The 26,593-nt window shown below is 31.6% G+C and overlaps 1 protein-coding gene across 4 annotated transcripts in view; it reads left to right on the forward strand.

The window, feature by feature from the left end:
• Nucleotides 1-20,420, forward strand: part of LOC113853019 (protein translocase subunit SECA2, chloroplastic) — a 29,928-nt gene extending 9,508 nt beyond the window's left edge. Inside the window, exons 1-31 of one of the 4 annotated variants that reach the window (XR_003502474.1) lie at nt 950-1,271; nt 1,344-1,548; nt 1,627-1,691; nt 1,794-1,914; nt 1,996-2,087; nt 2,272-2,337; nt 2,444-2,508; nt 2,604-2,691; nt 2,847-2,912; nt 3,039-3,154; nt 3,741-3,831; nt 10,052-10,135; nt 10,233-10,325; nt 10,420-10,515; nt 10,644-10,729; nt 11,909-11,987; nt 12,129-12,242; nt 12,448-12,543; nt 12,621-12,684; nt 12,800-13,089; nt 14,087-14,142; nt 15,210-15,327; nt 15,583-15,663; nt 16,153-16,232; nt 17,950-18,004; nt 18,086-18,155; nt 18,282-18,471; nt 18,547-18,670; nt 19,338-19,412; nt 19,488-19,920; nt 20,012-20,419. Coding sequence is in view for 3 of the 4 variants with exons in the window: in XM_027483448.1 (XP_027339249.1) it covers nt 1,107-1,271; nt 1,344-1,548; nt 1,627-1,691; nt 1,794-1,914; nt 1,996-2,087; nt 2,272-2,337; nt 2,444-2,508; nt 2,604-2,691; nt 2,847-2,912; nt 3,039-3,154; nt 3,741-3,831; nt 10,052-10,135; nt 10,233-10,325; nt 10,420-10,515; nt 10,644-10,729; nt 11,909-11,987; nt 12,129-12,242; nt 12,448-12,543; nt 12,621-12,684; nt 12,800-13,089; nt 14,087-14,142; nt 15,210-15,327; nt 15,583-15,663; nt 16,153-16,232; nt 17,950-18,004; nt 18,086-18,155; nt 18,282-18,471; nt 18,547-18,670; nt 19,338-19,412; nt 19,488-19,649 (3,153 nt within the window). In the remaining variant the exon portion in view is untranslated. Of the gene's footprint in view, nt 1-949; nt 1,272-1,343; nt 1,549-1,626; nt 1,692-1,793; nt 1,915-1,995; nt 2,088-2,271; nt 2,338-2,443; nt 2,509-2,603; nt 2,692-2,846; nt 2,913-3,038; nt 3,155-3,740; nt 3,832-10,051; nt 10,136-10,232; nt 10,326-10,419; nt 10,516-10,643; nt 10,730-11,908; nt 11,988-12,128; nt 12,243-12,447; nt 12,544-12,620; nt 12,685-12,799; nt 13,090-14,086; nt 14,143-15,209; nt 15,328-15,582; nt 15,664-16,152; nt 16,233-17,949; nt 18,005-18,085; nt 18,156-18,281; nt 18,472-18,546; nt 18,671-19,337; nt 19,413-19,487 lie in introns of those variants that run through there. The other 3 variants (XM_027483448.1, XM_027483446.1, XM_027483447.1) reach the window with 3 other exon arrangements.
• Nucleotides 20,421-26,593: the final 6,173 nt, after the last annotated feature.

A 26,593-nucleotide genomic window follows, 5' to 3' on the forward strand; every position in this document is an offset into this window, starting at 1 on the left:
TAAACTAATGACAAATGAACGCAAACCCAAATTGCAGGGTTTCAGAGCGAGGCTCAGATTCGGCTTTACTCAGACAAAAGACAGAAGTGAAGAGCCTCACCATAGCTGCGTAATCAAACGGACACTGAATCACCTTGCTAGGACTAAGGCTCTTTACTCAATGTCTTTTGACTGATCTAAATGCTGAAAACATCGTCACTGCCCAATTCACACAACTGACAAAGAAAGAAAGAAAGAAAGAAAGAAAAGAGGTTCATATTCTTATTACTTACTGCACAACAACGGTGCCTCACTCTGTTCTTCATTTGCAGCTCAGTGTGGCTATGGCACTCGCTTCTATTTGACGGCGCTAGGTCTAGTGGGGTAAATTACTAAATGGGATATATATAGGCTTTTTGTTTTTTTAAAAATAAATTACTAAATTATTACTTTTCAATATATTTATATATTTTTTATTATTTAATTTTGTTTAAAATAATTAAAACGAATTATAATTTAATATTTTAAACTTAAATAAAAAATGTAATATAAATAAAAAATTTAACTACTATTTCATGTAAAATGAATAAATAAATATATAATTATAAATTTATAATTTACACAAATATATTTATATTTTTTGTTATTTAATTTAATTTAAAAATAATTAAAAAATTATAATTTAAATATAATTTAATAAATATTTATTCAATTATCATTAAACAGTTATTTTTAATGTAAAAAACTGTTTAATTAATTTTTAAAATAATAGATATATATAGGATTAAGTAATAAATTTAAGCATTTTAAATCTTAATAATGGATGGATATATATATAGAGAGAGAGGATTAAGTAAATTTACTCGATATAGATATAAATGTTAAAAAATAGTTTTGTTAATAATAATAATAATAATAATAAATAATAAATAATAAATAATAAATAATAATAATTTATGTTGCGGCTCATTTTGTAATTAAAACTTGAGTTTAGACACCAAACCGATTCTTCCTCCTCCAGTCTCACGAGTATTGGGCTGTATTCAACTCTACTCAACCATGGAATGCTAAATTCTATCGCTTATGCGCAAACAAGTTAAAGTTCGAAGCACAAACACACCTTCTTTATGGCCTCACTCTCATATCCACCTTTCTTCGCCGTTCAGAGAATCATTTCAACCGACGCCAACGCAAACACCTTCTTCATTCCCCCACGACCTTGTATATCTTCCTTGCCTCGCTTACGACGACGTCGTTCCACACATGTTCACGTTGTCGTTGCGTCCGTGAAGGTACGTTCGCGCTACCCGCCCCTTACCTGTTCCGCGAAATGCCCTAATTGCGCTTCACTTTATTGATTGTAGGAAAATGTTGGTCGCGTTCAAAAGCGTTTCAGCGACTTCGCGAGCTTGAACTACTGGGTTGTTCGCGACTACTACCGTCTTGTGAACTCCGTCAATGCCTTCGAGCCGCACATTCAGGTGCTTTCCGACGAACAGTTGGCCGCGAAAACCCCCGAGTTTCGCCGCCGGCTCGCGCGTGGGGATACACTTGCCGATATTCAAGCTGGTTTGCTTCTCCTTTACGCTGTCACGTCGTTGTTTGCTTGGTCTCTAAACTGTTTTTTTTTTTTTTTTAATGTTTCAGAGGCGTTCGCTGTTGTTCGTGAAGCTGCTCGAAGGAAGCTTGGAATGCGCCATTTTGATGTTCAGGTATCTTGATTCTTGCATGTGTATATATTGTAATTTTTTTTTTGCATGTCTAGGTTAGAATCATTACCAGAGGTGTTGCTGATGAAAATATTTTGTGGGTAGATTATTGGTGGAGCAGTGCTGCATGATGGTTCCATTGCTGAGATGAAAACGGGGGAGGGGAAAACATTGGTTTCCACACTAGCAGCGTACCTTAATGCCCTTACCTCTGAGGGTGTCCATGGTATGTGGGGCAATTTCTTCAGTGCCAGCACTTGGCTTTATGAAGAAAACAAACAATATCTGATCCTTGATTTCCTTGCAGTTGTAACTGTCAATGATTATTTAGCTCAACGTGATGCTGAATGGATGGGACGTGTACATCGTTTCTTGGGTCTTTCTGTTGGTCTTGTTCAGGTAATTTTTCTCAGTATAAATTTGTTTTTATGTATGATGTGTTTGGTAGTGTGATAGATTAGAGCATGTGTTAATGATCTAATGTACAGATATGCTGGGTCTGGTATTGAAGATTTTTATTAATTTGTGAAAACTCACAGCGTTACCTACTGTTAAATTTATTATCTGATGTTTGCATGCACAGAGAGGAATGGATGCGGAAGAACGAAGATTCAACTACGGATGTGACATAACATATACCAATAATTCAGTAATTAAACTTGTCAATGACTTATATAGTTTATCTTTTTAGTTGTACATTTATTTATTTGCTTTAGTTATTTTCTTATGTTCATTTTTGCCCCTTTCTTCTGTAGGAGCTTGGCTTTGATTACTTGAGAGATAATCTTGCTGGAAATAGTGAACAGCTTGTAATGAGATGGTAGTGTATTACTTAGATTGAATTAAGTTGTTTTCTTCCTTTCCTTTTGGTTTGGAATATGTTTGGTTACTTCTGACTATTCTACATGAAAGCAGGCCAAAGCCCTTTCATTTTGCAATTGTTGATGAAGTGGATTCTGTCCTGATAGATGAAGGAAGAAATCCTTTGTTAATCAGTGGTGAGGTAAACTTAACATTCATCTTCATTGTTTCTTCTTATGGTCCCCTTTGCCATCATCATCTTCTTCCATGTCTAGGTTGGTAGTATTTAAAAAAATCATTTCAACTGGTAGAGTTCAATGATATATCCTGTTTCTTGCTCTTCCTTCTGTATTGTAGGCTAGTAAAGACGCTGCACGATATCCTGTTGCTGCAAAAGTGGCTGAACTGCTTATACGGGGCATTGTGAGTACATTCTCTTGCACTTCATTATGCCATTTACTTTGTTTTTCTCTATTTATTCTGATAACTTTATTTTACACACATAATTCAAGAGAACATAGTTATATACTGATTTTATTTCATTAACAGCATTACAAAGTGGAGCTGAAGGATAATTCAGTGGAGTTAACTGAGGAAGGAATTGCTCTTGCCGAAATGGCTCTTGAAACTAAAGACCTTTGGGATGAAAACGATCCTTGGGCTAGGTGAATATTCTTGTACTTTAATAATTTCTTGACTTAAAAAATATTCATTTCACTTTGGTAATTTGGTTGATATTTACTTGTTTTGTAATCTCAATAGTTGCAAGGCAAAGCGTAGGTGGGCATTAACATTAACAAAGCTTTATTGATTTACTCCATTATGCTCTGTCTTTTTGATGAATGGTATAACATTAACATCGTGATGACCTGCTAAACAATAAAGTACATGGTTACATTATTTTTAAAAATACTAAAAGAAGAAATTATTTTTAAGACAAAGATAATAATATTACAGAGGAAAAGGAGGATAAGAAATCCTACTTATAAAAAAGAAAAGAAAATGAAAACAAGACAAGAAGAAAAATTAGACATTGATATAATAAAATCACCTGATCCCTTACATATATGTAATTGACACCCTTGTGTTGCTTTACATTTTTATCTGTTTTACACTGATGCATTATAATCTTTCATGGTTACACTTATTGAATACTAGCTTCCTTATGGGAAATTTCTGGCTAACATCTTGGAATTGGAAAATTCCTGTCCAATCAGTTAACCATGAGTAATAAGAGTTAAGTTACTGCAGATTTGTGATGAACGCTTTAAAAGCTAAAGAATTCTACCGACGAGATGTGCAATACATTGTCCGAGATGGAAAGGCTTTGATTATCAACGAGGTAATATTTTCAAGGTTTCTTTTTGTTTTCAATATCATGCACTTTTTATTTATTAATGAAAGTAGGGACATGCAACTCAACATTACCCAGGAACACATTGTTGAGCCCTGAGATAGTTAGCTAAATTACATAGATATTCTAGGAAATATGATTTAGTTGTCTTTACCCTTATTTATGACAGATTTGACTTGTATTTATGTAAATATCCTATTATTAGGAGATTTTCTGTGCATTATGTAATTAGTATCCCATCCAAAGGATTTAGCTCCATTCTTTCCTTATATTTTGTCTTCCACCATGTATTATATATTGAGTGTATCCTTTGTACAGTTTACATGGAATCAGTGAATACCATAATTTTGAAAACCAAACTAGAGTGGCTGGTTCAACCGGTTGAACCAGGGTTCAACCGGTTGAACCAGGAATCGTCCAAAACCAGTGAAAAATTGACTGGATTCAAAACTGGTAAAAAACTGATGGTGATAACCAGTTTGAACCTGTCAATTTCTATTTTTTAAAATATGTTTTACTTTTTTAGTTTTTAAAAAAATATTTTTAAGTAAATAAAATTTAAAAACAAGTCTTAAAGACTATGAATACACAAATTTTTATCATTTATCTTTTTATCATGGTAGTTAAATCAAGATTCAAATCGTGAATCGAGTCGTATCATAAATCGTAAGATTCGTGACTATTGCTAAAAAAATAAAAAAAAATATTGTAATATAAAGAAAAATTGAATTCATCCATATATTGACATTTTATAGTAAAATACTTCATTTTATAACTAATAAAATAAAACGTAATACAAAGATTCAAGTTGCATCAACCACAATGACACCAAAAAAAGGTTGTAATTGTATAAATCCTCCATAAATTGGAGGATCATAACATGGAATGTAAGACCTTACATAAAATATAAAATTATATATATATATATATATATATATATATATATACAGACACATAAAATATCATAAATAAGCAAAAAAACCATGGTAGTCAAAATCGAGATTTTACGTAGGATCAGAAAAGAAGTCCAAGATCGTAACTCGTAGGATCGTAATACGGAAGGTAAGATCTTACAAAATTGTAGATATACATATAAAATAGTATAAATAGGAAAAAAATAAAAACATTAATTCAAACCACAGTACTTTAAAAAATGAATATTAAGAATATGTCTAGCATAAACATATTCCTAAGTTCTAAACCAAATACAAAATCAATATTCAAACTTTAAATATCTATTTTATCATATCTAAAATATTTTGATAATAAAAAAATTCATCATATCCTGCATCATCTTCATTTGGTCCATCATCTCCTCTCATCATCTAAATTGTCTATATTAGGAACATCACCAACACCAACATCTTGATTTGAACTTTGATCTAAATCTAAGTCCTCATCTTCATTAAGATTATCAAACTCAATGTCCTCATCTTCCAAATTGTCTTCTAGGCTCAAATTTTCATGATTTCCTCTATCATTATTTTTCACTATCCACTCATTATCAAATGGAATATCATCTACATTTATGTGAAGATTCTTTACTCTCCTAGCTGTCTTCTTCTTGGCCAATTTTGAATTTGTCATAACAAATACCACATCATTTATTGTATTTTATTTCAAACGGTTTCTTCTTTTAGTATGCACCTATCAAATAATAATATATTAAATTATAATTTAAGATACAAAAAATTAGTTGGCTAGCCTAGTACATAATATTCGAAAAAAGAATTTCTACTTACCATCTCAAAGGCACTCCAATTACGTTCACATCCAGAAGAACTGCATATCAAGCTTATTATTCGAATAGCAAATCTTTGAGGCTCAGGATACTCATCTCCATGAGACATCCACCAATCAGTTGGCAGACGCATATCAATAGTTTTTCTAGCCAAGTGACTCCCAAAATTACCAGCTCGCTTTCTAAATGAATCAAGTTGACATTCAATTTTACATTGTTCATCTTGATCAAGTACCATTCTTGTCAAACAATCATATAGTCCACGCTTAACTTCAAGACAAGCCTTAAATTTAGGACTATAGTGCATCCTAGGATTAAGAAAATAGCCTGCAGCATGCAAAGGCCTATGGAGCTGTTTATCCCATCTTTCATCTATGATATTCCATATAGGTACGTAACTGATAAAGAGCAAACAACAAATATTCAATATACAATACAACATAGATCACAAAATGGAGACTAATTTAATTTGATAGTAGTTATAGTTAGTTACCTTTTTTTAACACCATTGAAAGCAATTTGAATATTCTTTTTAACTTTATCCATTGCCTCATAAATAAAGCCCATAATTTCCTCATTTGAATCAACCATTCGAAAAACTTTGATAAGAAGAAACGCGGCCTTCAAACAAGTGATTATATTCTTCCAAAACTCTCTATCCAAAATCAATTCTTCTATAACTCTCTCATCCTTTGTCTTAGCAAACTTAGAGGACTTTCATTCATTAGATGTGAACATTCTTATCAAAGCAACCCTATTTTCTTGAAGGCACCCTAGAGTCAAATAGGATGTAGCAAAACGAGTGATTCCTGGCTTTATTAAATCTTTGCCTTTGGTAAAATGTTGCAATAGATAAATAAGACCTGTCCTTAAATAAATGTAGGTTGTAATTTTTCTATCTTTTGGAATTGTCTCTTCATGAATCTGTATCTTCTTTTCAAAGTCCTACAACATCAAATAAATGCAATGTGCTGCACAAGGAGTCCAATACAAGTGTTTCCTTTTTTGCATCAACATCTCTCCTGCAGCTTTATAATTTGCTGCATTATCAATTACAACTTGGACTACATTTTTCTCACCAATTTCTTTAACAACATCATCAATCATTTTAAATATTTTATCAACTGTTTTTTCTATATAAGATGCATCAATAGACTTCAATATTGTTCTCCTCCTCTTATTAGTCCACCCATCAATCATTAATGTGCATCCAACAGTATTTCATTCAGCTCTATGTTATTCTAATTTTTCCTTTATTAACTTTATTTCCTTCTTCAAATATTTTACTCTAATTTCATGATAGCTTGGTGGTTTAAATCTAGGACCATGGCTGGCAATTAAATCACACATAACAGAAAATTCATCACTTTTTGCTACATTGAATGATATGGCATTATTGTAAAAAAACCTTCCAATAGCTTGACAAGCCTCCTCTCTTCTAGTTTTGTTGAATATGTTGTTGATTGTTGCTTGGGTGGTTCTTTTCCGAAAAATATTTCCTCCTCCAGTCACCTCATTCTCACTTGATTTTCTTTTGCTTCCATCACTTGTATCTAAAGTTTCTCTCTCAGCAAAGGAATTTGATTTTTTATTCAAATTTTCTTGCATGGTTACAAGTAAATTCCACATTTGATTTTTGACCTCATCCGGAACAGATTTGCATGCTTCAACATCTTTGGCTGTTTGAGCTAAGTGATGCTTCAATCGATAAACATCTCCACTTACAATTTTTTGACAAAATTTACATTGAATTTTTCTTGTATCTTCAATTGCAATCCCATGTTGCCATGCTACATCACTTTTGTTTCCCGGTGCATTCTTTGGTAATGACTTGGAGGGAGGAGCTTGACTACTAGTTGAAGCCATTTTGTCGCAGACAGCAGTAGCACATAAAACAGAAAGCAGAGCACAAAAGCGAAAAATGAAGAAAATCACAATTACACGCAGCAGCTAAGATGTTGAAGATGAAGAAGAAAAAAACAGAGCACAAAAAGCAAAAAAGCCCAGACCAAATCACAAAAAAAATCTAGTCGTTGGAGCTAAGCCCAGTCGCCGGAGTCGAATCGCAGTCGACGAAACCAAATCGCAGTCGCCAGAGCCTTGCAGAGAAGTCGCACAATAGTGACGCCTAATCTCGCAGAACAGAGTGAAGAAGAAAGGAGAAGTCGCAGTGCGGGTTATGGGATTTTAGGGTTCCAAAAGTTTTAATGAGGTCAGGTCGGAACACGGGTAGTTGGCCCAAAAAGCCTTCATCTCTGCGCGTCGAAATCGCACGTCTTCAACGAGTTTACGACCCAGCAAGAACGATCCCACCATTTTGTGTTCCCAGCACCGATTCAGCACGGAGACATGGATGGAGATTGTAGAATCGTACGATTCTACGATTCAAAACGCGATTTTGACTACCGTGAAAATAACCTTAAAATCATAGATAACATTTAATAAAATTTAATTAAAAATATATGTCATAACTCATAAAAATTGTAACTATATAAAAAATGCAATATTATTTATTTATTTAAATAATATAAGTTCTAATAAAAAAAGAAAAATAAAAGCATTTTTCTACAATACCTATGTCTAAGTTATTCACATAGCCCAGCCCACACCTTGTAAAATGTAGACAAATGCTGACTCAAAAAAAGGACCAGGAAACATACAACTAGAAAAAAGAATAAAAAAACAAAGAGCATAATAACAAACAACATGGAGTCAAATACAAGGGAGGATAGACAAAGGCGCTTGTATTCGAACACCTAGTACCTATTTGCAAGACAAACTCAACAGGCACAATGACCAACACCCAGGAGCAACTCAAACTTGCAAGTACAATAACAACCAACACCGAGGAAATACCGGCAGAGAAGAGAGTCACACTCACATGCAGAGGAAGCAAGGTCTGTGGCAGAATTGTGCACCGCGCATGAGAATCCCGATTCAACATCAATTCAGGCGATTCAAGCTGCAATTTCAGAACAAACCCGATACTCCCTGCAATTTGTATCTTTCAGTTGTGTAACTGCATCAAATCGCAAATCTTGCAATACTAATTACTATGCTTTTTATTATTGTTAAGAAACTTGAATTTAACTTACTCTCAAAAGTAAACATATAGGAGGAGGATTATCCAAGCTAAAAGTGTATTTTGCTCTATTATTAGTTAATGTGCGACATCTTTATACATCCTCCTCACAGCTAGACCTGGACACTTGGTGGGTAAAGTTTGCAGCACTAGACATCTGCGGGTGGCTAAACATGAACACATTTGTGAACAGCCCAACATTCAAATTAGATAGGCTCTTCCCATGTTGAATTTAAGTTTTACACTTAATTCAACCTCAAAAGCTAACACATAAGGTGACGATTGCTTTAGCTTTTATAACCTCTTATTTAGCCATTATCTATAGTCGATATGGGACTTTAATATGGGTCTCACCCTTAAGATTAGACATCTAGAGCATGAAAATCATAAGATGTTTATTTTTAATATAGTATTTGATAAACTGTGAGACTAGGGTAGGTAGCACTAGGAAAGTTGCACGGAAAAATCCACTTGCACAGGAAAAATTCCTAGGACTAGATTTTATTATTTTTTTTCAGTCAAGGGTGGCCCAATATTAGAAAATTATAGGAAGTGAGTCGAGAATAAAGTAAAAATACTCTCAAGACTTAAGACCTAACCTTAGCATCATGCAACAAAGAAGCAGACAGCTTTGATGACAAAATCCTATACAACAACCAAGCCTTATTTCACTAGGTGAGGATGACTACATGGATCACACTAACATAATCTCATAAATATTATAAATTTTATAATTCATTCTTCTTTGAGGTTCAAGTTGGATAGTTAGTGATATGATAAAACCCAAATCAACCAAACACCTTGCTTGATTTGTTTGTTCTACACTACAATGTAATACAGGGTAGTGCTGGTGACAAAAATACCCTCAAATCCTCAATCACATTAAGCAGATGCATTATTCACTTAACACTTCAACAGTAAATTTGCATGGCTGATTGGCTATGATATTTGTTAAGGACCACCTATTCCAGCAACTTAATTGGCAGGGATACATTGAATTTTTATTTATTTTTTAAATAATTTCTACCACACTCCCTCTTGCAAGAGCCCTTTGAGCCTGAAGTCTGGACAACTAACAAGCTAACTTTATCTTTAAATTGTTGAATTTAATTTAATTATAAAGAATGCGGGTAGCAAGGATTAAATTATTTTCAAATTGGTCGTTAGAGGCTTTGGGTAACATGTTGAGGACTAATTATCCCAAAAGCTGAGGTTGAACCACATGCATAGTTTTATAATGATATTATCTTTCTGTATTTCAAGTAGCAGTTTATGGCTTACATTTTCATTTAATAATTAAAGCAATACTTTTTTTTTGTTTTGTTTGCTGATACTTCTCTTAAGAATCTGATGATATGATGATCAAATTTTTTAAAATTTCTTAGCTGACAGGAAGAGTTGAAGAGAAAAGAAGATGGTCTGAGGGGATTCATCAGGCTGTGGAGGCAAAGGAAGGTTTGAAGATTCAGGTATATACAAGGGTTCTTTGATTTTGTTATTTTGTATCATGACACTCATTTGATAATATTTATTTGATTCTAAATTTCATATTTTAAATCTGCACAGGCAGATTCTGTTGTTGTGGCACAGATCACCTACCAGTCATTATTCAAGCTCTATCCAAAGTTGTCAGGAATGACTGGAACTGCCAAAACAGAAGTAAAGATTTAAATAGTTCTGACATTGCATTTGAGGTGTTACTATTATAATTTGTGCAATTACGAGTTCTTGATGACCACATATATCATTGCAGGAGAAAGAGTTCTTAAAAATGTTCCAGATGCCAGTCATTGAAGTGCCCACAAATCTTCCTAATATTCGTAAAGATTTGCCTATTCAAGCTTTTGCTGTAGGACATCTAATATTCATTACTGTTGTTTATTAAGTATCTTTAGTTTCTTTACCATGATTTTTCCATGATAGTGAATCATTATTTTATCTTGATTGTATGGTTTTTCTATTAATATATTATTGAAGACTGCTCGTGGGAAATGGGAGCAAGTTCGCCGAGAAGTTGAATATATGTTTAGACAAGGTCGCCCTGTCTTAGTTGGGACAACTAGGTAAATACTGTGGCTGTTTTACTTCTAATAAATGTTGTCTATCACTTAGTCATGCTTTACATTTTTTTCAGAAGTGATCATGACAAATACTTCTGAGCTTAAAGCTCTGAAATGCATGATAGATTTTAATTAGTAAGAACTTACATATATGCTCACCATCTCTTCAGGGAAATTTTGTTGACAGATATATGCACAGGGATTGGAGAGTTATCTTATTTCTTGAACTTGCTTGTTATGTTCTTTTGTACCATTTAAAAGGGATATTTTGTTGTACTTTTAATTTAATCTTCCTTTTCTGTTATAGAATTGTTTATATAAACAAATAATTAAGGATTAAAATTCATTCAGTGTTGACTATTACAAATTAAGAATTAAAAATTAACCAGATTTCTAAAAATTTAGTTTTTGACCTAGCTCAATGACGTCGTATGATTCATATAGTCGATCTTATCTGGTGGGATAAGGTTTTGTTATTCTTGTTATTTAATGATACAAATTATACATTAACTTCATGTTTTTAGAGTCCAAAAGTGTTAGGAGAAACCATTTAAAAAACCTCGATTTAAATACTTAACTGAAAATTTTGGTTTTTATACCCCACCTAATGGGATAAATCTTTGTTGCTATTGTTTTAGAGATTCCATATCTTATTATCTGTTGATCAATATTGAGCACACTAAATTTAAAATTTCTGTTTCAAAATTAATCAATTGAGCACAGTTTTTGCAAGAAATTATGAGGTCTATTGCTAACTTCAGCTAACAACGTAAGCTTCATCCATGCCTCAAGCCCAAAAGGGTTGCATCCATGTTTCTATGTCCCTTTATGCAAAATTTTGGGGGAGTTAGTTCTTGACAACCATCTTCTCTTTCTGTTACATTATTATTAAAAGAGTGGAATTTATTTCTCTCAGGTTTTGATATTTATATGCCTTGGCATAGTGTGTCTTTTCAGTGGTCTAGTTATAAATTTTGTTCCTTTTTAACCTACCTCTGTTTACGTTAAACCACCTGTTCCCTCATCATCATTATACTTATTGGTTGTATCTTGTCATAATGGAATATTTACCTTGGATTCCTTGTGCAAGCTATAAGTTACATTTGTCTGTGCCTAAGCTTTTCAGTTATTTATAGTTGAGATTTGATGGAACAATAATTTTCCATTTTTTTTCATATGCAGTGTAGAAAATTCGGAACTTTTGTCTGGTCTGCTTAGGGAATGGAATATTCCTCATAATGTTCTGAATGCACGACCCAAGGTTTGTGAAAGTATTACTTGCTGGTACCTTCAGATGCATATGCTCTGTCTCTCTCTTTCATATGACTTGATAGTGTTTCATTTTTAAGTTTTGCCTCTCTTGCTGAACTCCCCCCCCCCCCCCCCCTTTCATTTAATTCAGTATGCTGCAAGAGAAGCTGAAATTGTTGCCCAGGCAGGACGGAAACATGCCATTACCATCTCTACAAATATGGCAGGCAGGGGCACAGATATAATCCTTGGAGGAAATCCAAAAGTAGGTGTGCCACTAAGATTTTGTGGGAATTATATGTATCCTATCCTAGCATGCTTTGTCTTTGATTTCTTAAATGTCTAGAAAAATGAAACCAATTTGTATAACTTTTTAATTCGATGATTTTTATTTATTCATTTGACATGTCACTTTGTTATGGGTTGGATCTTGGAAGTGACTTCATACTTTTTCTGCCTGCTATATATAGATGCTTGCGAGAGAAATTATAGAGGATAGCTTACTTTCATTTTTGACACAAGAGGATCCAAATGTTGAACTTGCTGATGAGGCTATTTCTCAAAAGGTAATTCTATCTGTTAGTTATTGTTTTATAATTTTCTTTATTTTAAAATCAAGTTTTTAACGAGTGTTTTTATGCAGGTGCTTCCAAAGATAAAGGTTGGATCATCGTCACTGGCCTTATTGGCTAAGACAGCCTTAATGGGTCTGTGGTTCTAGTTGAGAAAATTTTTCATTTCAGATGATATTCTGTTCATTTTAGTCATAATACATGCTTTTAACTTGAAGGTATTCTCTTATTTGCAACATGAATTCTTCAGCCAAATATGTATCCAAAAGTGAGGGTAATAGTTGGACATACCAGAAGGCTAAATCTTTTATCTTGGAGGCTGTTGAAATGAGTCTTTCTTATACTTTCAAGGAGCTGGATAAGCTTGCTAATGAAGAATCTGACATCTACCCTCTTGGTCCATCAGTAGCACTTGCTTATCTGTCAGTTTTAAAGGATTGTGAGGAACACTGTATGCATGAAGGTTCTGAGGTAAAAAGGCTTGGGGGTCTTCATGTGATCGGTACATCTTTGCACGAGTCCCGGAGAATAGATAATCAGGTCGGTACTCGAGCACAGTAAAAGTCTAAGTGGTAACATCATTCCGATATGACCCTTCTGAAATCTTTTATTTAGTCAGGAAGCTAGCTATTTTCACTTGAAATTGAACTCCCCCCACTGAAGTGTGAAGATTTGAGGTGGGAGAATGGGTGTATAGTTGCTGCCAAGCCTAGAACATAGTTATAAATAGCAGGCTGTGGCGGAAAAAAAATTTGAACAGCAAAGTGATTTTAAAATAGCAGCCATAGTGCTGCTAGAGTGAAACTTTTCATAAAAATTCATTTTTGCCCTAAAAGCACTGTTTGGAGGATTTTTTACTTGTATTGTTATATACTTGTATGTTTTGCTTAAAAGCTATGACTTTTTATTTTTAATTATGAATATGTCATGGATTTGAGTTTTTTTTTTTCAGCATTTATATATAGTATAAATTATTTTATTTGTATATAAATTTCAATATAGCTGTCATCCCATTATGTGCTATTCTATAACTATGTGCTAGATATATTTAATTTTGTATATGTCAATTTAATTGTGTCTGCTTTCTGATTTAATTTGTGTTTGTGTGTGTATAGCTTCTGCAGACGGTTATCCATTAATTTGATTACAGTTTCTATGGTTTTACTTTCACTCCTTGACTGGTTTGGCTATCCATATGCAAGGAATATTTTTATATTTATATTTTTACTGCTCAATTTAGAAATAATTTTAATTTTAATTTTTTTATAAAATGTTATTTACAGGAAGCATATATGGTAGTCATAATTCCAACATTTAGTAAATATTCCTGATATCTCCTATAAGATATTATTGGTGCTTCTTTAAAGTTTTGGACAAAATATATCAAAATTATACTTAGCCATTATAATTTTTTATCTTAATGATGGAAAGCTTATACTCTTCTCTATTTCTGGATGACAAAATTATTATTATTATTATTATCCCTGGCATTTTTCCTCACATTTTATTAATCAATTTGTAATAATCTTTTCTCTAGCTCCGTGGCCGAGCAGGAAGACAAGGGGATCCAGGATCAACGCGATTTATGGTCAGGTAGTAATAGTAGACTACGGCTACTATTGTTGCTACTACTAATTGATTTTTATATAATAAAAGTCTAAACAAGTTTTGCTAACCAAAAGGGGGTGATGCTTTGATTATTGGGTGCTATCATTGTTTTTGGATGATGTTTTAATTTTACCAATGTTGAAAACAGGAGAGACAATCACTAAATTCATTGGTTGTCATGGATCCCCTCTAGGTTTCAGTTTCAAGCTTTGCATTAACATGTTGGGCCTTTGAACACGTATGTATAACAGTATAAAAGAAAAAAGGAACGTGAGCTGGAGTGTTAGACCAAGTGAAACTATAGTTGGTTATGAGAGGAGGAAACAGTAGCAGGAGAGTGTAACAGAATGTACACATGGCAGTAAGAAATTCAATTTATTTGAAAAACTTGATTAACAAATTTATATTTGATTGTACTGTTTGAGTTCCTATATTATGAAATTCTTCTTCAGTTTGAAATTATATACTTATCTCTGGAAAGATTTTCAAATCATACAAAAGTTTGTACATTGGTAGGCAAACATAATTAAAGGGGGCAAGCTAATGTGAGCAAATTTATATGAATGCAGTCTTTATCCATGACAGGAAAGAACTGTATATATACATTCCCATGCTAGTTACTATCATTCAAGGATTGTTATATTTGCTGATATATTTCAGAGGTGATAATCAACACTGTTGGTGCAAGAACAAGGATTTTTGGTTGATATAGGCTGAAAGGAAATGGAAGGTCAAATTTGACTTTAGGTTCCTTATGTGTATTTGAAGTTTCTTTTGAAATACAAAATGTTTCAACAAACAAAAAACCATTGTTATTATGATTAATATACTTTTTGTCCTTTTCATGGAAATATAAATTTGGATTTGTGTCTTGTCAGGGTCGTTTTTCCATTAAGTAAGAATACTGTTTTATGCCTGAATTGTTGAATACTGTTTGCTTCTTTTTTATTTTATTTACTACTGTGTTTTATGAGGGGAACAGGATGACTGGGTGTGTGGCTTATTAATTAAGGGCTGTCAGCCAGTTCTCACAGTATACCACCATGTTATAGCTTGCAGGATGAGATGTTTCAAAAATTCAATTTTGATACCGAATGGGCAGTGAGACTTATCTCAAAGATTACAAATGATGAGGATCTGCCAATTGAGGGTGATGCCATTGTAAAGCAGGTGACAATCTATTTATTTACTTTATTGTTGATTAGTCTATATTTGATTTTAGGAGGTCTTATATTTTGCTTTTTTACTCTTTTCTTTATCTTCTATAACAAATAACCAATGCAGTAAAATATTTTGATTTTTTATATTATTTTCCTTTTCTGTGTGATCTCTTTTATTAATTTTATTTATTCATGTGATTGTCATATGGTGTGCTTGACGAATGTTATCTTCCCACTACTAACTGGGACAATCATACTTTCGTAGCTTTTGGCACTGCAAATCAATGCTGAAAAGTTCTTCTTTGGTATAAGAAAGAACCTTGTTGAGTTTGATGAAGTATTGGAGGTATGTTGCTATTATGAGGAATGAAGATATATTTCAAAACTTAGTGCGGTTATGTAATTAGTTTGCTGTAGTTTACAGTATAATAACTTAAGTTTGTTGTCATATTCTAGATTGATTCAATCATGTAAAACTCAAATTATGAGTACTTTCTAGAATGGAAGTTCATAGGCTTTTATTCCATGGCAAACTTTGTTCAATTATTAAAAACAACTTGCAATTCATGACTGCTCGAGATGTAATATAAAAATTCACTCATATGTCTTCTCCTAACAATTTAAGCTGCAGTGTAGAAGCAGGTAACTTCACTTAAATGTCTATGTTAAATCTTTCAAAATGCTCATCAGATTAAACTTAAAAGCAGCAAGAGCATACTCTTTTCTCTTGGAGTAAAATTTCACCCTTTTTTTTAGAACTGAACTTTTGGAATTTATCTTTAAGTCTTCAAAATCATTATCAACTAATTTGCTCCTGTATTTATTATTTTATAAGGTACAACGAAAGCATGTTTATGATCTAAGGCAGTTGATCTTAACAGGAGATGATGAAAGCTGTTCCCAACATATATTCCAGTGAGTGCCTTCAAATTCTCAGTCCTGTCTGTTAGAGTTAAATGTTAGATTTAAGCACATATGTAATGAATAGTTTTAGCTGTTACTGACTCATAGGCGATTAGTACAATAAGCTCTAATATAGGAGATGATTCTGTGACTGTTTGTAATAAATATTGTACATAGTATAAAATTTACCGATGTGGACGGATTAGACACAGTTTTGCCTCAAACCCTTGTTTAAATCTATAATGCCCACTCTTTTGTGCCTATCCCATCTGTTAACATCTTTCAGGGATGAATTGTTTTCTGTTAGGGAGTTTCAGTTAAGTTCTTGTTTTATTTATACTGTTCACAGCAGAATGAGGACACCTTATTTTTGTCATATTTGGAGCTTTAGCTGTTATTCAGGTCCATTTATTTGTAATTTAAACTTTAATGGCCCTTCTGTTTCATTCTCTTTGTTCGACCCCCTGGGCATTCTGGTGTCTTATTTAGTATTCAATATTAGAATAAATTCATGTGCGGATTCATCAGAAGTAGTCTTCCAAGCTAGATATCTATCCAAGTCTCTACTATTTCTTTTGAGCATGAACAATTCCAGTTCTTGACTTGAATCGTGACCCTGGTCTGAAAAAGTTTTGTTTTCTTTTTGGCACTAACCTACTTAGTTTCCCTTAGTCATTAAAAACCCTAAGTCTTAACCCCAGCCTCTAATGTACTTCAATATGCCTACACTGTTAACACTGTTTTAATTGTATGGTATAAATCATAACTTTATCTTCAAAGTCTGCATTATCGGGGTTCAATCAGTTATATAAAAGGTGAATGAAATTATCATTTAAAGCACTGCTCTGAGATACGAGTTACATAAACATGAGCAGTCTTGGGTTCTTTCTTTCTGCTTATATAGTATTCATCTTTCATCCCAGAAAAAAGAAACTAGTAATAATGACCTCAACTGACATATGTTTGCAAGAAAAGTATGCTGAATTATCATGGATTTTTTTACTTACAAGGGTGTTGACTGTCAAGAACTGGAATAAGAGGTATGGTTGGATTGTATACATTGAAACCCATATGAATAGAAATATACTCAACTTATTGCAACTAGAAGGTGACTATGCTTGCCTAATATTGGCATTTTCTGGAGATTGATAGATATAAATTGATAGGTGATTTGGACATTTATGTTTGAGAAGTATTTTCAAGTATGTGGATATGGAAATGTGTCATTTCATGCTCATTCTATTTTCCTTCACATGTAGCAGCCTTTCTTTGTTGATATATGAATAACAATGTAATATGTTGTGGAACAGAGAAAAGAGAAGCATCTACTGAAAATTATATCAACTGCACCATAAACTCAATATTTATATGATGAACATAATAAATACAATATCATTTTTCCTAATTACTATATTTGAATGAATTGTTCTAATCCAAGAGGTCAATCCTAGAAACAGCCTCTGTTCTTCCAGGTAAGGTTGTGAACATCTTCACTCCCTACACTGCCCTAGGTGGTACCTTCTGCACAAGGTCACCCTTTTTCATGGAACACTGAACCAAGACATTTGCATTGTAATACACATTTCTAACAATATTTACCCCATCTATGCAAGCATATTTAGGCTAGAGTCATTGGCTATGGTCCACTTATTATGATCTAGGTTTATTCTCTTATAGTTATATTTCCTCTTCTACAGCTCTTAATTGTATTTGTGTGTACTGCATATAGGTACATGCAAGCAGTGGTGGATGAGATTGTCTTCAGTAATATTGATCCACTTAAGGTGATTAACCTTTCCTTGTAGCATGTTATATATTTCTATCCACCAATTCCTTTAATTTATTGCTTTGAATGGATTTTGTAGCATCCATGTAGCTGGGGTTTGAGTAAGCTATTGAAAGAGTTTATGACTGTTGGTGGAAAGCTGTTGCATGGTAGGCTCATTCACAACAACTATGGTCCTTTAATTCCATTGCACAAATTTTGTCCTCTACATATTCTGTTTTTGGCTGAATCAACTTACACTGTGCTTATTGATATTCTCAAATGGTTTCTAGCAGAATCTTTTGGAGGAATCAGTGACGACACTTTACTAAATTCACTTGGGCTACTTAATGATGTGAGTTCAGTTGATGTTGTCAACTTTTCCCTCACGAATTTGCCACCTCCTCCAAATGCCTTCAGGGGAATTCGGAGGAAGAGCTCTTCATTAAGACGATGGCTTGCTATTTGCTCTGATGATGTAATTGGGTAAGTTTATTGCTTTACTGTAGATCTGAGAAATTCAATAGAGTTCTAATACTTACCGATGTAAGTCTAATGTAGGAATGGGAAGTATCGAACAACTTCTAATCTTCTGCGCAAGTATCTTGGGGATTTTCTAATTGCTTCATATTTAAATGTTGTTGAAGAGTCTGGTTATGATGATAGACATGTAAAGGACATTGAGGTAAGATATTCAGCTGTTTTTCCTGTAAATGAAAATTTGGTTGCCATCTGTAAATATGATAGCATAAAGAATAGCTTCTAACCTACAGCAATTAATGCCAGTACCATATGCTAATCATTTCACATCACAGCATAAGTGCATCCATAGATTTTAAATCAAGTACAAACATCAAAACATACCATGCTGGATTCCATAGTTGGATTATTTACTGTAAGTTGCACTATGGCTACAAAAATAGAACCTAGAGAACCATACTTGATTTAATGACCTAGGAAGCAAATCAAAACAGAGCCTAGAGAATAATATATGCTGAAGTTAAGATGAAATAAAGTGAGTGTACCTAAGGTCATGCACCATTTACTGCATCAGTATTATCTACTGCTATTTTATCCCAAAACATCCACACTCAAATGCAATGAAAATTAGATGGTGGACAAATCACTTGGTGATATTATATTAGTTTTGTTAATGTGGATAACCGTTGATGTATTTGTCCAAATGAGAAATTTGCTAATGTGCATAAGGAGATTGTTTATTTCTATTATCTGTTTTGGCTTTCTGTAATCTAATTGCTTCTTGTTCTCTCATTTTTAGGGATTTTTAAGTTTCTCTATCTTTATAAAAATAGAACATTTATTATATTTAATATTTTTATTTTTTGAAACAGAGAGCTGTTCTTTTGAAAACTCTTGATTGTTTCTGGAGAGATCATCTTGTAAACATGAATAGGCTCAGCTCTGCGGTAATTTGTCCTTTTGCTCACACAAATCTTTTTAGCTTTCTTAACAGCTAAAGGCTAATCTCAGAGTTGTGGCAGGTGAACGTTAGGAGCTTTGGCCATAGAAATCCCCTTGAAGAGTATAAAATTGATGGTTGTCGGTTTTTTATCTCAATGCTCAGTGCAACTCGAAGGTTAACTGTAGAAGCACTGCTGAAGTATTGGACATCTCCAATGGAATCCCAGGAACTATTTTTATGATAGAAGTAGATAATTCAAGCAAATTCTGCAAAGCCAATTTTTTGCACAATGTTATTGGTGTTTCAATTGGTCGATCGGTTTGCATGATGTAGATACCATACCAAGGTTGGGGGTCAATACCATTTCCCTTCTGCAGAACAGCCTTAGGTGCACAGGGTTCCTTCATCTCCCAGTTCCTTTTTTCTGGTTTGTGGAATTTGCTTGGGATATACATGGACATAGTCACTATGATTTGTTGTCCTGAGTGTGCATGCCCATGCACCATATCAAGGTAAATGCGTGACAAAAAATTGTACTATCTGCTTTGATTGAGGCCTGGAGAATGGTTTTAAATTTTCTTTTTCCTCCCTCATTTCAAGCAGCCATGGTAGGGCAATCGGAGGAGCCGTTCCTATTCGTGCTAGTGGTTTTACTTAGATTACATGATTTTTGTTTATTAAAATGAGGGTTGCATGGTGATGGTGCCTTGACGAGGTTTAGCAAGAGTCCTGCCTAACACGAGAAGCAAATGCCCTTCCTGTCAATATTTGTTCTGAAAACAATACGAGGCCAATTAATATGTGCAACATCAAGCATAATCAATTTTCTTTGGCATTGGTCAGTTGAGGACCGCAACTGAAAATTAGTTGATCATGTTTTCTCGTGATTAATTGTAATTTTATCCATTTGTTAGTTTTGTAAGAAAAAAAAATACAGAATGTAATTGTAAAATATGAAATGTGTATAATATATATAATGATTTGCATTTGAAGGTTGTTAATTTTTCTCTTCAAAATTATTTCCTTTCTGCTCTACCACTAGAGCTCATCTGAAGCCTCTCTATGGACTATCCCTATCCTAATTTAGATGCTTTGATCAAAAAGCAAAGTATTGCATTCTGGCTCACGGTAGATGAAAAAAAATAAAGTTTTGTTAACTTTCAGCTAGAATAAACAGTTAATAATAGTAAAACTTTATTAGAAAAAAAATATTTATTATATTTTTATAATTTTAATATAATAATTATGTATTTTTTTTATAAAAACTTTTTATTTGTAAATGTTTAAACTCAGTCTTAACCGATTAAGTAAACAAATTTTTTTCACACTTTTCATCTCTGGGAAGTTAACATATTAGCGGAGAATATGATTAAGTCCAGATTTTAACTACAACGCATCATTCTTCACCTGTGATGTCAAACATTTAATGCATAGACAATTAGATGTATTTATTGTAATTATTAAATGTTTATTATTTTTAAAGTTATTTTTTCTAAAATATTATTTTCTCTCTCTTATAACTATAACAATAGCAAATGTATTTTACATAAAATTTTAAATTGGAGTAGCAATAAACATGAGTATGATGATAAATACTCTGTACACTGGATGTTTTAAAGGAATTCAGTCATACTGATTATTGAAAGTGTAAATTTGACTGGTGAAAAAAAAAGAGTGTTTAAATTTGGCTCATTTATTTAAATGAGTTAGATTTAAAGTTTGAACTTAATTAATTATTTTAAAATTTAAAGTTAATTTATTAGTTTGTTTATAATTTTATTATGTTTTAATTTTTTATTAATTTAGTATTTAATAAATAGTTTTATATTAAAAATAAATAAATTGAAATAGCAATAAAATATAATTTTATACATGAAAATGATTTCGGGTTAAAAATAATTTTTATCACAAAATATATTTTTAAAAAAATATAGTCACTTACTTAAAATACAACTCTTTAAAATTAAAATTAGATAAATAATACACACATAATGGTAATAATAAAAAATATAAAATTTAATAAATAAAATTATAATTATCTAATTATATATATGCAAACTACTCAGCAATTAATGTCAAATTTACGGAATTTAAACTTAAACCATTCAAATAATTGAGCATAACTTTAAATTTAAACTTATTTAATTAATTATGAGTCTAACTGAATATTTAATGAACCAAATTTAAATAGTTAATAAGTAGCTCAGTCATTTCCACGCTTCATAACACTACGTGTGTGAATGACAACCTTAGCACCATGCCTTATCGCCATACCACCACAAACTCCAACACCAACAATTTGAGGAGTTTATGGGTTTGTTGACAGTGATTAGGCTCGTCCTGCAATGATGAAACTCTTTAATTGCATCTGGTTAGTGCCTTTTGGTTGGTAGTGTCTCATTAGTGCTCCTTTGGATGAGTATTGAAAGTCCTTAAACTCAAGTTTTAAAATGTATAGGTGATTTGAAGTTTGTGCTAACATATTTGATAATTTTATGATATAATTACTTTGCCTCTAAATTTACAGTTGAGTCAACATGATAAATTTTACCTTTCATATTTTCTCACGTTAAGTTAAAAAAATTAGATTGAAATTTGTTAGAAACTTACATTAAAGTAAAAAATGAAATTAAATATACATAACGTTACTTTAAATTCACTTCTAAATAAAATTAATTTAACAAAATTAAACTTATTCAAACTCAAATTTGCAACCGCTAATCCAAACTCACAGTGAAGTCTGCTTGTTAGTAGCATCTTCAATCATATTTGATTCATGAAAAGTGGTGTCCTATTATGGTTGGTGATCAAGTTGGCGACAATGGTGGCTAGTGCTGTATGTCAGATGACTTGGTGGGAATTGACACTAGAGTTTTGGGTGTAGTCACGGGCTACTATTCCACTGGCTAGTAATGGTGGCTATTGGTATTAGGTGTTATTGCTTGGTAAATAGTTGGTGGTTGGTTGTTAGATTTAAGGATGAGAAAGGAGACTTATCATTTATTTGAGTAATTGGCCAAATTAATGGAAACCCAAATCAAAAGAAGGAGAGAAAATTAAGAAAGAAATAAAAAAACAAGGAACCAAATTGAAGTACTATGTACCAACCTTAAATAACGTTGTTTTTGCCTCTCCTTATCCAGCCAAGTCATCTATCTCTGTGTAAGCGAAATCATCATTATCAACATCACATCATAACTTTCATTAAAACAACTCTATCCTTGCTACTAAAAAGTTGGGCCCTCTTCCCCACTAAGCTATCATTCCTTATTAAAGGTACTGTTTTTAATAATTGAATCGTCACTCACATTGCTTTAAAGATGCAACTCAATATTGGTACATGCATATTGCTGGAGTTAAGGTATTGCGCGTTAAGGTGTTACAGTTGTTCTAAAAGTAGTTTCGGTGAGAAGTTGCGTAAGTTACTTTTTCAATTTAGCAACTCTTATGTACTTAGTTGCATGGTTAGAGTTGTTTGATATGTGGAATTCTAATTGCTTCTACAAGCACTAGTTGCATGCCAGAAAAATAACATTATACGATTCTCTTACAGTAACACATAAAAAAGTTAAATACAAATAAAAATATTGTAAATATATAAGACATGAAATAGCATGTAAACCATTTGGGAAACTTCTTAAAGTTGCATCACTAGAGGAAAAAAGTTGTTTAGAATGAATTAAGTAAGAGGGTAATGAAATCATGATAAAAGGCCGCATTGAAAGATGATTCTTTAATCAAGGAACCAAATTGAGAAAAGAAAAAGGTTATTGGATGAAAAAAGATAAAATTAAGAAACTATACCTCTTACACTTCATGAGATTGGTCAAATGAATGAAGATGTGATCTTATATACGTTATAGGTTTGAGTTTTTATTTTATCTTCTTTAAGGTGAAGTAAATAAGTATTTTACAAGTGCTATGACATAACTCTAAAGGCTTTGTTTGCTTTAGAACGGAATGTCAACTCCCAATATTTCAAGTTTTACCCTAAAAAGTATATTACAAACAAATGAAACAATATGATGCAGATAGTAGTCAATCTTGCAACCACTTCGTTCACTTTTCTTGGTCTTTTTTAGTAAGGAATTGTTAACTATAAATCAATCTTTCTTCTGAGAGACCGTGTTTTCCTACCTTTATGGAGTATACTAAAGTTGGTTAATTAATTGAACTAAATGACACTCTTTCGTATATCCTATATTGTTTGGATTGACTGGGAAAAATATACTAAAATTTTGTAGTGAACGTTGAAGTTAGATATTGGCGTACAATGAACCTTCTTGATCATTTTAGTTTATTGACGTGCAAAATTAATGGTCTTATATATCAATGGTGAAGTGGTTAAAGTGGACATCTCATTTGATACTTCAATTAAATATGTTTATAATTACTTAATAATAAACTGTCAAAGATATGATCATAAAGATATAAAACATTTAATTTAAAAAAGATACTAAATATTTTATTTCACATTTAATATTTTATTTTAATTTCTTAATAGTTACCTTGGGAATATTTGTTAATAAATGTCTTGTTTTTCAAAAATATTAAATAAGTATATGGCACAGCTTTAAGCAAAAACAAATTTTAGATAAAATTATTTTAAGTGTTTCTGTTGATATTTTTGAATGGGAATTTGACATGTATATCATATTTTAATGAACTCGTCCTCTTTTTTGAATTTTTCATAGTTAATTTAACACTTACTCTTAGAAAAAAAAAACACCACAAGCACTAATTATTAAACTTTTACCTAGCTTTTGTTCAGTAGACTCTTAATTAATGTAAATTAAAGACTGATTAATTACTCAAAGGGTTGTTCTGCATAAGTTAATCACACATGCAAGTTAAAATATTTTTTTTGGGTAAACAAATTAAATGCTGAAAATTTGAATGGAAAATTGTACTTAATTAAAATATACAATTTTACCTAAATAGATAAAATTTAAAAATTATTTTATTTTAAAATAAAAAAATAATTACTCTACCAAAAATAAGATAATATACACATCTTAAAAAATTATTAATTGCATAAATTATTACGACCAATTATTTTTTTACTAAAACACTCATATTAAAAGAGTTAGATGTAGATATAAATTAGTTGAGACAAATCAAATAATAAGAGTTGTTTTAAAAAAATTTGATACTTTCTAAATATTCTAAATCTTCAAATGTTTTAAAACAGAACAAGCTTTAAAGCCACAAATTAATTGAAATTGAGAGAATAGTAATTTTTTATAAGAACTTCCGTACATAAATTTTTTATGTCAATTTATTTGTCACTTTAAAAATTTTGTTTAATTTTAAAATATTTATCACTTTGAAGATTAGAAAAAAAATAGTAATTGTTTATTTCCGTCGGAACATATGTCTTATCTAAAAATACTTAATTAATTCATAACTATGCCTGACTCTTTTAATAATGACACTTTGGTCAAAGAACACTATTTTAATTATATATATATATATATATATAATACATTAAAAAATTTGCTCTTGAAATAATTTATAATATTATATCATATATACCCATGGATACATAATAAAGTCTCTTATAACAGTCTTAGGTATTCATTTAAGCAAACTCCACATAATTTGAATCAGAACCCATACTATTATTCCCTGAAAATTTCGAAACGAAAATTCCTACCAAAAATATCCTCAAATGAAACTATTATATTATATTTAAGTTTAATCAGTTTTGACTTTTGGCAGTGAGGGAGAAATAAAGAATGTTAATGTCCCTATTAACTAGTTGATGAAGCAAGCAATCTTTGATCTTAATCTAATCTCTTTGCTATTAATGTTATTTTTAAAGGAGATTAAGGTCAGGTTAAGTTATTGCCAACACATAATTGCTTAAAATAAAAACTAAAAAGTGAGATATCTATATGCTAAATGCTCTCAGATTTGTATTTAAAGTTTTTTTCCAAAATATAACAAGACTCAAATCATCACTACCATGTCTCATATTCAAATTCTAAAACTTACAATTACATAAACAAATTAAAACAAGAGGTAAAGGAGGAGCTGATAAGAGTGATAAGCACTAAATGCATTAAAAATATGAAAACATTTAATAATTTTTTATTCAATAATTAAAGAAATTTATAAATATAATGAAATGGGTATCAACAAATATTAACGACCTTGATATCTTTGCTTAGTCATGCTTTTGCTAGCAGGAAATCAATAAAGAAATAAAATTCCCCAAATGTCAAAATGCTTATATTATTGTTTCTATTAACATATAATTTTCTCATGTTCTCTGCTCGCAACAGGAGTGAGACGAGAACTAGATATTAAACCTTATGAAGTTGCTATAATCTTGAAAAGGAAATATGATTAACTGCGTTCAACATTGAGCTTCAAGCTGAACGTATTCAAATAAATATACATATGTTAACATGACTATCAAAATGGCATACTTTATATTTGAATTTGATAAGTCTGTTATAAATTTATCAGTAATATATATATATTGAAAAGAAAATAATCTTTTCACATTAATATAAGTCTAAAAATTCTTATATTTAACTTGAATCTTTCATTTATCTTACATTTAAAGTATGAAAAAATTATGTTTCATATTAAAATATTTGTGTGATATTTTAATTTACAGTATGTGTGTACTTTGCATCTAAAAGACTAGATTATGCATATAATAATCCGTGAACAGAAACGGGCTTCTTAAGGAATCAAAAGACTGAGAAGGTAGCATTAAGAACTATTAAATGGCAATTGCGAAGGTAAGAACTTAAACCATCGATCCTTCACATGGAAAAACAATTAAAAAATGTGGTGTTTTTACTTTCCATTATTGAAGAGGAAACACACAGTGGCCCACTAGCGAGGCATTCACGAAACCCAAATACAGTTATCACGTACAGGTAGTTAAGCAACTAAACAAGGATCCATCCTTTAATTAATTAAATATTATACCACCCAAGTCACTTTAAATGAATACAATTAAATAAAAAAAAGCCCAATTAATTATTACATATTAATTTCATAAGCGATTAAATTAGTGAACAAATTAATTTGAAATCAAATCAGTATAATGTCATTGTTAATTAATATTTTTAAGACTTTCAAAAGTATTTTTATGTTAATTTTATAATTTTATTTACATTATATTAAAATATTTTAAAACTTTTGATAGATGTACATCAATAGTAA

This window comes from Abrus precatorius, unplaced genomic scaffold, assembly GCF_003935025.1.
Source record: "Abrus precatorius isolate BTA unplaced genomic scaffold, Abrus_2018 Scaffold10, whole genome shotgun sequence".
NCBI lineage: Eukaryota > Viridiplantae > Streptophyta > Magnoliopsida > Fabales > Fabaceae > Abrus > Abrus precatorius.